At 43.0% G+C, this 16,291-nt stretch overlaps 1 protein-coding gene across 2 annotated transcripts in view; it reads right to left on the reverse strand.

Annotated features, from left to right (window-relative positions):
* SLC16A1 (solute carrier family 16 member 1) overlaps positions 1 to 16,291 on the reverse strand; it is a 67,835-nt gene that overhangs the window by 15,031 nt on the left and 36,513 nt on the right. For both annotated transcript variants that reach the window (XM_048496051.1, XM_048496052.1), the window contains exon 2: positions 12,163 to 12,419. In XM_048496051.1, the coding sequence (XP_048352008.1) occupies positions 12,163 to 12,379 (217 nt within the window). In that variant the 5' untranslated portion in view covers positions 12,380 to 12,419. The remainder of the gene's footprint in view (positions 1 to 12,162; positions 12,420 to 16,291) is intronic.

Here is a 16,291-nt window from a genome sequence, read left to right on the forward strand (position 1 = left end):
TTTCCAGGCCTTCTCATCTTTAAACAACCTCATAGTAGATTAACAGGAATATGCTAAAGGTACAACAGAATTGGCAAATAGATTATTTTAGTATTTTGTATAGCCAGTTCACAGGCAGTAAGGAGCTAAAATCAAAATGAAATCTTTTCCAGACAAATTGTTTCCATGTATAAATTGTTTTCTTTTAATTACCACCCGGTTTGAATCTAATTAATGTACATGACAGTCTTAAAAATACTTTGTCACAAAAAACCCTTAAATTGAAAGTAAACAACGATTAAGAGCAGACTCAATTGGCTAGACACTGAAGCCTGTTTAAATAAGTGGCGCTCTCACGCCAGTGCCCTTTGCACCGTGACAGTGGGAAAACGCCACTTTTCAAAAAACAGTTTTTAAACAGTGTTTTCATGCCGTGGGGGGGGGGGGTGAGCAGGCAGCTGTGCGAACTGGTGTTTTTATTGTCCTTAGGGCGCTGTTTTTGGGCAGTGCAGAAGCGGCCGCAGTGTCTACATGATTCACCAATTGTAATGCATGCATGCACAACTCACCACATGCAAAAGCTTAAAGTCTGGCCTGGATATGAAACATTTGAATTATGTGTTTATTGTGAAGACAGATCTACATCACTACAACAAATAGAGAACTGGCGAAAAAATTTGCGTTGTCATATCTAACTGTTGTTAAGAAATAGCTTCCATAATGTTTTGCAGAACATGAACCATGATGAATTATAGTTATAGAACGCTCTTCATCAGCAGTTTGTGCCAAACATTCAGTCACTGCTAAAGCATCTGGAAAAGAACCCTCTCCATTTCTGAGCAGATTTGTAGAACAGAATTTCTAATTAACTGAGGCACAACTGAAAGGAAAACACCTTAATTTAAGTAACCGTGTAAAAATAATCCTGCTTTTTACAGCAAGGTAAGTCATAAGTAAATAAAGTTTGGGAACCAATTCTGTGATGTTTATGGAATCTTGACATTTAAATAAATTAGTGCTGAAAAGTCTGCCCTTTGGAGTTTTTACCTTCAAGATATGAAGACTGGTTTTATTTGCTTTGGTTCCTATTTTCAAGCAGCTCTTTTGTTTTGCCTGCAATTCAGGAAGACCTATCATACAATCCCACCACCCACCATGTGGTATGATCTATTTATAGAACACCAATGGCGAGTAAGGCGTTGAAGGCAGCAGGAAAAGAGAAAAACTCAACATGAGATTAACTGACAATCAAGGAAGCTAAGCCCTCAATTTGCAATACCTGAGCAAGGCTGTTAACAATAAGGAGAATTTGGAGGTAAAAAAATGTTTTGCCCTCAAGTCATAGTTGTCTTATGATAGATTTTGTGTACAACAGGAAAAATGAATTGATGATTTGTGGATTTGAAATACAGAACTGTAAGAAAACAGACACAACAGAGAAAAGTGTGGTGCTTATTAGTAATATCGTAATCTTTTAAAAATGTGTTTATACTCGGTACAGATTAAATCAGGCCTTTCTCTTTCCTTTCCTTGTTATATGTAATTTTTGTGTCCCACCCCTTTTGTTTGACCCCTGTATGTTTTTTTAAAATCTTAATAATAATAAAAAGTTCAACTGTAATAAAAAAAGCAAAAGACATTCAGAGGAAGACCCTGGTATTCCTTGGAGGTCTCCTATCTGAACATATGCCTGGGCTGACCATGCTTAGTTTCTGAGGTCTGATGAGATCAGGCTAGAGATGCCCGGGTCAAGTCATCAATTCAGGGCTACCAAGGCTATTTCAGTCCCAAAACCAGGCCTAAAACCAGATTGGAATGGATCCAAACAATCCGCTTCATTCAGAAACCCCTGAAGTTGGCCAGCCACATTCACTCAAGCACCTTGGTCAAGAATTGCACATTTGAAACTGGACGGTAGTCGTTCAGCACCTTTGTGTTCCAAAATTTATTATAACCCAATTCTCCAGCTGCAATTCACTCTATGGACTTTCTACCACTGCATGGCATGTGTAAAATGAGGAAGCTTTGAACTGGTGCCCAGTGGCAGTTTTAAGTTGGATGAGAGGCAGTAAACTGAAGCTTAACCTTGACAAGGTGGAGGGAAGATTGGTGAGAAGAAAGGGTGACCTGAAAATTAGGGTGTCCCTGTTCAGGATGGAGTTACACTTCTCCTAATAGAGCAGGTTGAGTGCGTGTGCTGGAAGACCCATCCTCCTGGTGGAAAACCAGGTAGTAAAGGTGGCATAAGGAGCCTTCTACCAGCTTTTCTACTGTCACTTTTCCTGGGTTAAAAAAAAAAAAGATCCTACTACTGCGATGCATGTCCTGCTAGCATCTGGCTTAGACTATACAATGTGCTTAGTGCAGGATTGCCCTTGAAGATAATCTAGAAGGAACAATTGGTACAGAATGCTGTAGACATAATAACAACTGGAGTGGATCATAGGTCCAAACCATTCCAGTCTTGTTCCAGTTATCCTGGCTCCCATTCTGCTTCTGGGCAAATTCAAGGGGCTAGTTTTGACCTTTAAAGTACTATACAGTCCAGGGCTTTAAGGACTTCCTGCATGAACCTACTTGAGCACTAGGTTACCTTCAGAGACCCCACTTCAGATGCCCTTATCATCTGAGGACAGGTGTCAAGCCAAGAGTGGAATTGGCCATGGCACTAAAATCATAGAATTCCCTCCTCAGGAAAATAAGTCTGCCCCCCTCTCCCCCCCCCCACCCCCATGTTCTGCTAGGGCAGGGGTAGGGAATTGGGGTAGGCAATTGGCCATGCTGAAAGGGGCTGATGGGAATTGTAGTTCCTGAACATCTGGAGAGCCGCAGGTTCCCTACCCCTGTGCTAGGGGGTGAAGGCTGTTTTCTCTGCCATTCCTTTATTAACTCTCCTTCCTGTTTCTTTTAAACTGCTGTTTTACATGCATATACTATTTTTAAAGTTGATCTTTTTAACTGTTTGTTACCATGAGGATCCTAAATGTTTTAAATAAATAAAATTGGGTTATTGTCAGAAACATCAGAAAGGACATGTGGAAATGTCTTAGTTCATATCTTTGTCAAAGTAATTAAGTCAACTATTAGTGAGTGAAAACAATTGGGGGGGGGTTAAGAAGGGTACAGAGAATTTAATCCTTTTTCTACCACCAGCTGGCCCTTTTCCAGAGATCTCCGCAATCTCACTTCCTTGCCTGATTTGCTGTACCGCATGCTGAGTAGAGAGGAGGCAGGCAGAAAGAAATGCCCTTTCTTTTCACTTTAGATAAGCAGGGGCTGGCTAAAGTTCAGCAATGGTAGAGAGATCACCATACATGAACAAAGGTGCTATGGTAATTTAAAATGGTTATAGATATATATTTAATACTAGCGGGGCCCGGCCACGCGTTGCTGTGGCAATTGTCCTTCTCATCACAGTCCGCAACCCACACAGATGTCTATGCAGGTCCAATGATCCGCAGCATAGCCTTTTGGGGTGGTCAAATGGAATCCCCCATTCCCTTTTCAATTCACACTGTTATATGGTGGTGTCTTGTTTTTTTAGTATAAGGTAACCCTTTCCATTCCACAACAGAACTGTCCAGAGTGTGAATCCCACTGTCCATGAGGCTGGTTGACACGCACAGTCCTGGCTTGGGTAAGGTAGAACTGGGGCAAGCAGGCTATCCCAGTCAGGCAGCAGAGGCAGGGTGGTAAGGCGCTCAAATCGAGGCCAGCTCCCTGGGTTCTTAAATGGCCATGTGCAAAAGAAGCGGAGCTGGTAGTGTTGGTTCACCCCCCACCCCGCGGATTTTCTTAGAAGAAAAAGGCAAACTCCAGCTCGCTTTTAGTAAAAGAGAGCTGTGGCAAATATGGGTGAGGAAGTGGGTAAGTGGTGGTTGGATGTGAGGGAGGGCAGAGTGAGGTGTGTGAGGATGAGCTGGATGTGTTGAGAGAGTATGTGTGTTGTGTGGTAGCAGTGGGTGAGGCACAGAGAGTGAAAGTTACCTGCGTGTGAGGGGGGGAACCCCACCTGACGTCTCACACGGCAAAGTGTGTATGTGTTTCACTTCCACTCGTATTACCTAACAGTATTACCTATTTACTGTTTTAACTGCTCATCTCTGGCCATCTGTGCAAGCATTCTAAGGGCATACCAACCCGTCAGGCCACAGACGTGCTGCATGAACTTTCTAAGGGTGACAGTTGAACACAGCCAGCTTCATGGCCTGGTGCACCAGGAAAAAAACATTTTACCTGGCTCAAGTATGGACTTTTGGCGATTTGAAGGTCCGAGTACCTGCCCACAACAGGGAGGAACGTCATGTGAAAATTTGTGGGCGATCCGTCCAGCCATTTCGGCATTAGGGCATGACTAACAAAGTCACTGTTAGCTAGCTAGCTAGCTAGCTAGCTAGCCAGACAGACAGACAGACAGACAGACAGACAGACAGACAGACAGACAGACAGACAGACAGACAGACAGACAGACAGACAGACAGACAGACAGACAGACAGACAGACAGACAGACAGACAGACAGTTAAACCTTGTGTGTTTGTCTGTGTGTTTGGTGGGGTGGTAGATTCCAGGACTACTAAATGGTTGGTTTAACATGTTCTCAAAATAATTTAGTGGCATTTATGACAAGTGGTTCAGACTCTTCAATGGTCCATATGCTCACACCCTTTCAGAAAGAGAGAGATTCCAGCAGGAAAGAAAATGGACAAGACCAGCCAAGAGAAAACTTGCAAAAATGCAGGTCTTTCTACAAGAAAACCTGAAAAGTAGAATAGAAGACTCAAACAAAAGATTACCTTTGGATGCCTCACCATGTCTGAAAAACCACAACACATAAGAATACACTGCTTTGGGAGACCTTTTAGAAGACAAGACATTCTCACTACAGTATCCAATAACTGTCAGAAAAAGAGAGTTCTTAGATGCATTTTTCAGATTCTACTACTGTGAATTGATGGGGAATAAACACAAGTTGCATTGTAACTATACAAAAGAGACTTTATCAAATGTTTAGTATTCCAGCGCCTGACTGCAGGTTCATGAATGGAAATAGTCATAAATTGTTGGGAATAGAAAGACAAAACTAACTCCCTTTGGCAAAGAGCAAAGCACCCCCCATTTAAAAACATTAATAATTCACATCTCTGGTGATTTTATTCCTTCCCTTTACAAGTGCCTAAGGGGTAGAGACTAATCAGATAAAGTCTGTGAACCACTATTTTTATTCTGTTTTGTGGCACACATGACTACCTAATTCTTTCTTAATGCAGTTCATGTAACAGGAATATTTATCTGGAACAAACTCACCAGAACCTTGTTCCTTAACACTGATCATATGAGAGCAAACTGAAGCTGTTCCCAACCCCATCTCCTTTGTTGGATTAAGCAGTCACTGAAGTCATTTTTGGTCACCCCACAGGGGAAACACCGTGCAAGACCGCCACCACTGGAAAGTATTCGTTCAAATGTTGCCCCTGGACATTCCTTCTTCTAGCTGAATACAAGTTCCTTGCATTGTTTTTGGAAATGCTCACAAAGTACCACAGAAAAAATTATTAATAGGGATTATATTAATCCAATTCATTGCCTTACTTCCCCTCCTATTACCAAACTTTAGTCTGAAACCCCCTCATGATGAAGACCCAAGGATTTGGCTTACATTACTCTGTAAAATGCTATATAATTTGATAGCACACTGTCAATAATAGGAATGGTGCTTAGACTTGGAGGTACTCCTACAAAAGTTAGAGAGTTAATTACAGACACGTTGCAGAGTTGTGTACTGCACCACACTGTCCAGCTTAGAGGGTTCTCTGTATAAGAAAAGAGTTTCAAATCCCAGACTAATAACTCTTGCACAAATGAACTGTTGAGACTGAAAAAGGGGGAGGGTGGATCCTGATGAATTTATGTTCCAGCAATCATTTTACAAGGACTGTTACGCAAACAGAGAATTTAAGAACACAGATGCCCCTGTTCTGGGACAAATGAGCATTGTCACTTTCCTCTTTTTTTGACAATATGGATTCCATCTCAATCTTTTGCAAATGAGTATTCATGAGATGAATTCTCTGAACCATTAGAACAAGCAACAATTACAGAGGTCTCATTAAGACAGTAACAGTTTATGCACTTACTTAACATTTGAGCAGGAGAGTTTGCCGCTTGCCTCGCAAGCAGATGGAGGACAAAAAAGAAACTGTTCCTTTGCAAGGAAAAACTCTTGTGCTCAGGCGGTCTAACAGCACCTGCTTTGGAAGTTAGACAGGTCATCCACCAACATCAGAACAACACAGAAGCCACCAATGCTCACTTGACTTACGAAGAGGGAGGTCACGCCATACTGAAAAGGGTGGAGGGGCACATGAGAGGAGGCCTTAAAAACAAGCTAGACTCACTATGAGAGTTTCATGAAGTAAGAGATAAAGGAGAAGGCATTTTGGATGACAACGAAGAGTCCAGAGTTGTCTATAAAACCAATTTCCTAACAAGCATTACAGAATGCAAGCGGGGGCCGTCATTTCTCCTTCAATCTCTTCTCTCCTTTCCCTGAAAATCACTCTAGCCCCATGGTGGCGAACCTATGGCACTCCAGATGTTCATGGACTACAATTCCCACCAGCCCCTGACAGCATGGTCAATTGGCCATACTGGCAGGGGCTGATGGGAATTGTAGTCCATTACCATCTGGAGTGCCAAAGGTTCGCCACCACAGCCCTAGCCTTTTTCCCTGTGTCCTTATCTCCTTCCCATTTTTCAACCAACTTACTTTTATCTGCCCTGTTCCATCTTCAGCTTTCTCTCCTTCCCACTTCCTGGTGACTCTCCCCCTGAAAACAATTTATGTGGGGTCAGCTGCTGAGCTGGAGCAGGCCAGTTGGCAAGTGTAAGCCATCAGGTCAGGCTTAGCTGAACAGTGGGGAACATGCAAGGACTTGTAGGGGCCATCTCTCTTTCCCCATCCCCGACTCTTTGAACACCATTTCCGCTTTCCCTCCATCTGGCAGGCCCCATATCTTTACCTTTCCATGCTTCCTTTTTCTCTTCTCACTAGTACCAACCACGCTGCCCCTATCTTCAGCTGTATTATTTCATTTATAGCCCACCTTTCTACACAAAGGGGACCCAAAGCAGCTTACATTGTTCCCTTCTGCTCCATTTTATCCTCACAAAAATGCTGTGAGGTAGGATAGACAGAGTGTGTGTGACTGACCCAAGATCACGCAGGGAGTCTTCATGTCAGAACAAGGATTTGAACCTGGGTGTCCCAGATCCTAGTCTAAAACCCCAACCACCACATCACACTGGCTTTCTTGGGGGAGCTGATGTTGAACAGCAGCAAACAGCTGGGCCTGAGTGAATCATGAAACTTGCCCACTAGCAAGTTGTCTAGTAGATGCTCCAGGCTGGGCCTCAATGAATCCTCCCTCAAATGCCAAACAGCTCTGGTCAGGGACCTGATCCATTCCCCTGCCTTTTATTCTCTGCCAGGTATGAGACTGGTGGCAGTACAGGGGACCAGCCTGACACAGTGCTCAGGAGCAGCAGTGGCACAGTGGTTAAAAGCAAGTGTACTCTAATCTGGAGGAACCGGGTTTGATTCCTCACTCTGCCGCTTGAGCTGTGGAGGCTTATCTGGGGAATTCAGATTAGCCTGTGTACTCCAACACATGCCAGCTTGGGCTCGTCACAGTTCTTCTGAGCTCTCTCAGCCCCATCTACCTCATAGGGTGTTTGTTGTGAGGGGGAAGGGAAAGGAGTTTGTAAGCCTCTTTGAATCTCCTTACAGGAGAGAAAGGGGGGATATAAATCCAACTCTTCTTCTTTGTCTTCTCCTCCTCCTCCTCCTCACTATGCTGGGGAGCCCCAGGAGGCTGCAGCAGCCACCAGCCAGTAATTTTCCCCTTCGCCAGGGTATATGCCCCAGGGCATTTCCACTGGCATAGAGCCATGTTGCCTTCACAGGTTGCTTCACCCAATCCCGCCTCACCCAATCTCTGGATTGGGCTGTAAGTAAGCCAACTTGATTTTCATAATGGAGTATTGTGTCAAGATCAAGGGATGTAATTGTACCTCTTTATTCTGCATTGGTTAGACCTCACCTGGAATATTGTGTACAATTCTGGGCACCGCAGTTCAGGAGGAATATTGACCAGCTGGAGCGGGTCCAGAGGAGGGCAACCAAAATGGTAAAAGGTCTGGAGTTCATGCCCTACGAAGAGAGGCTTAGGGAGCTAGGGATGTTTAGTCTGGAGAAGCGTAGGTTAAGGGGTGACATGATAGCCATGTTTTAATATTTGAAGGGATGTCATGCTGAAGAGGGAGCAAGCTTGTTTTCTGCTGCCTCAGAGACTAGGACAAGGAGTAATGGATTCAAGGTGAAGGAAAAGAGATTACACCTAAACATTAGGAAGAATTTCCTGACTGTCAGGGCTGTTCGACAGTGGAATTCACTGCCTCAGAGAGTGGTGGAGTCTCCTTTGGAGGTTTTAAACAAAGGCTGGATCAGCATATGTCAGGAGTGCTTTGATTGTGTGTTCCTGCATTGCAGGGGGTTAGACTTGATGGCCCTTGTGGTCTCTTCCAACTCTATGATTCTATGTAATTTAATTAATAAAACCATTTTCATCAAACACAAAAGGCTTGGTATGTGTCATTGCTGGGGGAAAGCTTTCAGATTCTGTATTTGAAATGCTTATGACTAAGAAATTGGATGTCTATCCAGAGTTTACCAAAATGCTATTTTAGTTCAGATATGATTAAAATAGTGTGTTTCTACATTGAGACTTTGCTATTTCTACATTGAGTCTTTACTAGGGAAGGACCCCTCACTACTGCAAAACAGTCAGAAAAATACTTATGACAATAACAAACCTAAATTTAGTATTGCTAATCTTTGTACATCTTTCATTCTGGCAGCGTAGTATGTAAGTTATACACATACATTTTACACCCACACACAGTGCAGAGGTAAATTATAATTAAGCAGGGACGTAGGTATAGATTTTTTATGGGGGGGTTCAGGGGTGGGGCCACACCCCCACCTGCACATGACCACACCTCCCCAAGCCCTGCCCCCGGCCTCAGCGCTTATAAAAGCAGATCTCCGAGGCCGACGGCAGACTCCCCTGCCCTGCCCTCAACCAGCTGAGCTCCCAGCCGGCAGCCTGCAGTTCTTTCTGTCCACCCCTCTGGGCAGAGGCATAGCTAGGGAAAATGGAACCCAGTGCAAAATCTGATTTTTGCGGGAGCCCCCCCCCCCCCCATGGGCGGCCACTGTGATGCTGGAATCCACCCCCAAACAGCATCTCTTTCAATGGTGTTTAAACTAGAGAGTCCAAATTCTCCTTTTAAATACACCTTAAAGGGAGAATCTGGGGTCCCCAGTTAAAACAACATTGAAAGTGATGCTGTTTTGGGGTGGATTATCCCCCACCCTGAAACAGCACCACTTTCAATGTGGCGTAGTGGTTAAGAGCAGGTGCATTCTAATCCTACACACGGGTGACCTTGGGCTAGTCACAGTTGAAAGTGATGCTGTTTTGGGGTGGATTATTCCCCCCCCCCCGAAACATAATCACTTTCAAAGTGGCATAGTGGTTAAGAGCTGGTGCATTCTAATCTGGAGGAACCAGGTTTGATTTCCCGCTCTGCCGCTTGAGCTGTGGAGGCTTATCTAGGGAATTCTGATTAGCCTGTGCACTCCTACATACAGGTGACCTTGGGCTAGTCACAGTTGAAAGTGAATTATCCCCCACCCCCAAACAGCATCACTTTCAATGTGGCGTAGTGGTTAAGAGCAGGTGCATTCTAATCTGGAGGATCCAGGTTTGATTCTGCGCTCTGCTGCTTGAGCTGTGGAGGCTTATCTGGGGAATTCAGATTAGCCTGTGCACCCCTACACAGCTGGGTGACCTTGGGCTAGTCACAGTTTTTCGGAGCTCTCTCAGCCCCACCCACCTCACAGGGTGTTTGTTGTGAGGGGGGAAGGGCAAGGAGATTGTAAGCCACTTTGAATCTCCTACAGGAGAGAAAGGGGGGATATAAATCAAAACTCTTCTTCTTCTTCTTCTTCACTGGGGACCTCAGATTCTCCCTTTAAATCCATGCTGAAGGGGGTGGATTTAAAAGGATACTATGGGGAAATGTGGGGGTTGCCTGCTGTCAGGGGTGCAATTGTTAAGCTAGCAGCACCAAACTTTCAGAGTATCTTTAGGAAACTCTCCTAATGATACCACCCAGGTTTGGTGAAGTTTGGTTCAGGGGGTCCAAAGTTATGGACCCTCAAAGGTGTAGCCTCCATCTCCTATTAGCTCCCATTGGAAACAATGGGGGATGGGAGCACCCCATTTGGGAGTCCATAGCTTTGGACCCCCTTGACCAAACTTCACAAAACCTGGGTGGTATCAGTAAGAGGCTCTCCTGATGATACCTCCCAGGTTTGGTGAAGTTTGGTTCAGGGTGTCAAAAGTTATGGACCCTCAAAAGTATAGCCCCCATCTCCTATTAGATCCCATTGGAAACAATGGAGGAAGGGGGCACCCCTTTGGGAGTCCATAACTTTGGACCCCCTGAACCAAACCTCACCAAACCTGGCTGGTATCATCAGGAGAGTCACCTGACGATAGCCTGAAATTTTGGTGCCACTAGCCTAAAAGATGCGCCCCCTGCAGGCCAAAAACCAGAAAAACACTAAAAATGTAAAAAAACACAAACGGGGGCGGAGCTTCAGACATGCAATGGGGGTTTTTGAACCCAAGAACCCCCTTACCTACGTCCTTGTAATTAAGATCTTTCTTAAGTCATCAACTTCAGTAAGAACAGAATATAAATGTTACAGTGTGCTGTTTGGAAACCAAACTGGCTCCATGCCACTCCTTTGCAAGTTACTAGCCCATCTATACTATTTCTTCATTATATAACAAAACGAATCATTGGATATTACCATGAATGCTGCAACTGCAATAAAGCTGGGTCTTAAATATGATGTACTTTGAAGTTGTTTGAAATTAATTTTTAGCAAACATACCATAGTTAAAATTTAAACTGTATTTCACTCTTATGGGTTAAAAGTTGAAAGGTGAAAGATATTTTTCAGTCTTATACTTTAAATCCTCATTTTAATACTTACGTTACTGTCGTAACATTACAAATATTGCAAGTTCAATTGCAAGAAACTGAAGCAAGTGCATATAACTAACTCTAATCTGCTATATCTCTAGGCAGGTTTCTCAGTCATTATGTTCATTCAGTTTTATGACATTTACATCCTGCCTTCCTTTCATCAAAATGGTATACACAGTGGTCCCCAAGTGGTCTTTCATTCAGACAGGTAACCAAATCTGAATGTGATCAGGTTTTATAAGGTTGCAGTATCTTCAAAATGCCACCCAAAGTGAAACGCAGAATGAGAAGGTTGTGAAAAGTCAATTCTTTCTCTGCTATTTCACCATATCATCCCAGAAAATCAATTTCTTTTGTTTTAAGAAACAAGTCATGCACATGCCCTAACTACTTAAGTTACTCCTCCTTCATCTTTTTTTCCCCGAAAAAATGAGACAAGGAAAGTAGTATAAGAAGCACAACTTTAGAATTACACAAGTGATTCCCTAGAAAGGTTTTATTTATGGCTTTGAAAAGAAGAAAGGATAGATAGCGCAATCCAAACACTGTGGAAATCGGGGAAGGTGCTGCTGCCATGCTACTGTCAGAGGACTTCCAGGCAGCACCAGGAGGCAGTGAAAAGCTGAAAAAAACCAGTTGCCTGAAAGCCCTCCATAGGGCTCAACAGAGTTACACGACCCAAAAGGGTGGCATACGTCCATCAATCATCCAGCTGGAATTTCTAGGGGTCCTTGGGGCCTACTTACCTCCCTGTTTGCCCTCCCAGCCAGCGTAAGTGTCATTTCAACTGGCTGGGAGGGTGAATTTGTCAGTGTAAGCCTACTCCGTAGCCACTATGTCCCCCACACTTGAATGGGCAGCCTGCCTATTTTTTCCATTTGAAATATTAAAATAAATTCAATCCACCACACAAGAAAACAAATAAGGTACTTAAAACAGATTAATGATATCTTCTGATGTCTAACTAACAGATACATAAATGAGAAACAGCATTTAAAGCAAACCTCCTTCTCAGACACAAATGATTAAATTATGCAGTTCATTCAGTTTGCAAACTTACCTCCTCCGTACATTACTGCAAGCATAATGGAAGAGATCCAGGACACTTTGCTGCTAGATGCGTTAAAAATTTGCTCTATTTCTTTGAAGAATACTGTGATGGATTTAGGAAATGCATAGGAAAAGCCAATTGAGATAAAGGCACCGACAACTACAGCCCAGCCCCAGCCCCCTTCTGGTGGTGTGTATCCCACAGGGCCTCCAATCGCGGCTGGCATCTTGAGCCAAAGGGTAGTAATTCAGCTAGGAATCAAGGATCTGCAAAGAAAACAGAACAAGACAGTTACGATTGCTGAAGTCCCTTGGGCTTTTTTAGGTCTCTAGAAATAAACTAACTGCTGCCAAGACTTCCCCTCTATTTCGAACCAGAGACAGAGGGAAATGGTCCATCAGAATGAAATCTAGCATTTGCACTTAGAGTCTCAGTGTTATTTCAGACAGCTGTAAAGCTACAACTTGGCTACTGTCTAATTTATATACTATTTTTTAGTCATTAGCAGTTGGTAGCTAGGTTCTTAGATACTCATGTCAGACCATATTGAAAGATGTGTTTTCATGTGCACTTAATTCAAAAGGCATGTGGTTTGAAAACACAATTTCAATAGCTCAGGACTGTGATCCCAACCTAAATTAAAGATCAGCAGTTAGAGACTAGTATTAGGGTTTAAGAGAAGCTCAACTGTAATTATTTTGATATGCCTGATTCAGAGATTTGTAAGGTTCTTTTGGGGGCAGTGGTGTAGAAGTTCTGAGTAACTTGAAGTAACTTGAAGAAACTGAATGGGTGTCTTTGCAATTACCTGCACCTCATGGTTCCATCACTACCATCACCACCACCCCCAGTAATAACTGACAACCTCTGACAAGTAGCTTGGCTCAGCATTTTTAGAAATACAATAGTCCAGTTTCCTGTCCATGTTAAATCCTAAAGATGGATGCAGATACATACTCATTTTAACAGTAAGCCCATACGAATGAGGTATAGAGTGAATTGATCCTATCGACTGTATAGTAGCAGAAGTTACAAAATAAATTCTAAGCTTTCTCACAAACATTTAAAAACTTTGGCTATTTAGACGGAATTGGAAAATCTCTGAATTTCAAGGCTACAAAAGGTAAGCAGTGCAAAGGCCAGTTGGCAGAAACTTTTACAGGGTTTCATTTTAGATAGGGAGGGGGTGACTAGAGGGGTTAACTTGGTTTGAATTAGCACAAAGACAGCAAAACCATGAGAATCAATTGTCTGTGAGTGGTTGAAAGCAACATGTGAATAATTGATCTCCGGGAGTCTTGGCTCCTGACAGCTGGATAAAAATCAACTATATTAAAAAAATTAAAATTGGATTTTTAAACATTTAAGCCAGATTTTTAAAATAAAATGCGTTTTGAGGAGAAATCCATCTAAAGATATTTTAAATAGTTTTCTATTCAAGATACATTATAGTCCAAAGGTTATTCATTATTAAATAAGAGCTGCTTTTAAATTATGTAGCATGAGGCTGTATATTCATGCAATATTTAATTTTTCTGGTAAATGAATTTCATTAATCCATTCACAATGCCATGGTCTTCCAGAGATTTCTGTAACATTATCTTGGGTAATTTTTCCATCTAGAATATATTATCATAACTTGATTTTGCAGTTCTCAAAACTGTGGATTTGTGTCTGCAGAGATAACATGCTTCTTCACAGCAAAAATGTTATAAAATAAATATATGAAGTTCAGAAAAAGACCTTAATTCTACTGTTGCTTTGCAAAACTATGTACACAGAATCAACCCCTTAACTTCTAAGTGCTAACTTTCAAGAAGTTCAATGAAAAGAAGATTGTTTGGAGTGGAATTGATTCTCACAATGAGCTAAGTGTGAGGAGGGAGGGACAAGCAGTGAAAATAAAAGTTAAACCTTTTGAGCAGAATATACCAAAAGACTTGGGATCTTTGTGTGTATAGCCTGAGGTTCATTACATTAATCTCTCCCTGGACAAGCATATTTATAATGGAAGCAACTGTAACACAGTTCGGGACTATTTTAATGAAGTTCCTCTCCTATAGGTAAGGCAGGCATGTGTGTAAAATGCAAACACTGCAGCAAAAATTCAGTCTGGTGGGCCAAATGAAACTGGAGATAGTCCACCTCACAATAATTCCATAATTATCCACATATTTCTAAAAGCATAATCCAATTAGAACTAACAGTAGAACTAACCTGAAAAGTTATTATTCTAAAAATGAAACCTTCATCAGATGATGAATGTTAAGACTGAGTCTTTCTGTAGAAAACCATGATTAAAATCTAGTCTTACAGACTAGTAATTTCAATGGTGATTAAATCAGCTTGATTTCAATCAAATCCACCCAGGCTCCTGGTAATGTGGGTGTATCACATAGAGGCTGCACTACAATTCAAGTCACACTGATTTCTACTCTCCTTCCACTATGCAATAATTCTCACTTCAAAACAGCTCATAGTTGGAAGAAGCCTCCCCTCCCCAAAAAGGTCACATTAATCAACCTTTAGTCACTCTAGTAGGAAGCCCTTGTTCTAAACAACATCTTTGGTTTTAAATATCCATTACCTATTAGTGTCATAGTAGAAAATAACACAAAGCAGAGTTGAGATACAGGGCTTAATCTCATTGTTCGTTAGCAAATCTATGTACACAGAATCAACCCCTTAACTCTTAAGTGCTAAGTTTCAAGATTGTTTGGAGTGGAATAGATCTGCACAAGGAACTTAGTGTGAGAAAGAGAGGGGAAGTGTCAAGGGTCCAGTTCGCATGTACTGACAAGGATAGATAATGTGGCATCCAAGAGTTACTTAAACAAGCAGAGAAGCTCCAAATCTTCAGTCATACACCCAAAAGCCCTCAGATCCTGTTCTGGGCAGAGAATAATCTCTTGTCCCTTTACACAGAACACATAAAGGGGAAGGTGAAAATTCAGGCCAGTTGGCTGAGTCAACAACAAATTCATCCTGGAGAGTGGACCTTGAAGAAGGACGTCTTCACCCAAATTGCCTCCCTCATGGGAACCCCAATTTTGGACCTCTTTGCATCCCAACTCAACCAGCAGGTTCCCAGGTTTTACCCCAGGTCCCAAATCAAGTGGCAGAGGTGATGGATGCTCTATTCATTAGGTGGCGTCAAGGGCTCTTTTATACAATTCCACTCATTCCAGTCATACCCAGACTTCTCCAAGTGATCAGAAGAGAAGACAGAGGTGCTGCCAATTGCTCTGTGGTGGTCACGTCATCCTTGGTATTGTACATTGCTTCAAATGTTGGTGCTATCCAGCTCCCCAACTTGAGGAACATTCTTCATCAAGGACCCACATTATAATTTGAAACACAGCACTGAAGACTAGTCTAGACACAGTGTGTAACAGACTTCTCTCTGTGATACACCTCTGAAGATGCCAGCCACAGATAGATGCAGGCGAAATGTTAGGAACAAGATCTACCAGACCACGGCCACGCAGCCCGGAAAACCCACTCCAACCAGTTGAATCCAGCTGTGAAAGCCTTCGACACTACTTGGGAAGTTTAAATTATCTTGGTAGAACGGTCCATTGGTTACTTACCGTGAAGGGCCCTTCTACTAGGAAGGGGGAGGACGTCTGGATGGGTGTTTCCCAGCTCGTTCTCAGGGAGACAGGATGTAGTTTTTCGTCACTTCCTGGGAACCGGCTGGGCACCCATTTTGGCTCCAGTGAGCGACTGTCAAAGCAGTGGAAGGTTCCGTTAGTAGTTGGAGGAAGTGAGGTCGGTTTGTTAAGTGTTGTGCGTGCCCTTCGAACCATGATGTCATGGGAAGTTCGTGTTCGGAGTACTCGCTGTTCAATTCAGGGAGGGGCCAGATCGTCCTCCCCTTCCCCTAGTAGAAGAGGAGCCCTTCACGCATTAAGTAACCAATGGACCATTCTACTGGAGGGGAGGACGTCTGGATGGGATCTCTCAGAGCAGTTTCCCCTCGGGTGGGTAGATTGAGTCTCCGATTATGTGCTCCAGCACCCGGCCTCTGTCCGAACGCGGCACAGGAGGCTGCTAGAGAGTGTAACTTGTAGTGCCTGATGAAGGATCGATGGCGTTAACCATGTGGCTAAGCGCGGCAGATGTCCGTCAGGAGGAA

The sequence above is a fragment of the Sphaerodactylus townsendi genome, linkage group LG05 (genome assembly GCF_021028975.2).
Source record: "Sphaerodactylus townsendi isolate TG3544 linkage group LG05, MPM_Stown_v2.3, whole genome shotgun sequence".
In the NCBI taxonomy this organism is placed as follows: domain Eukaryota; kingdom Metazoa; phylum Chordata; class Lepidosauria; order Squamata; family Sphaerodactylidae; genus Sphaerodactylus; species Sphaerodactylus townsendi.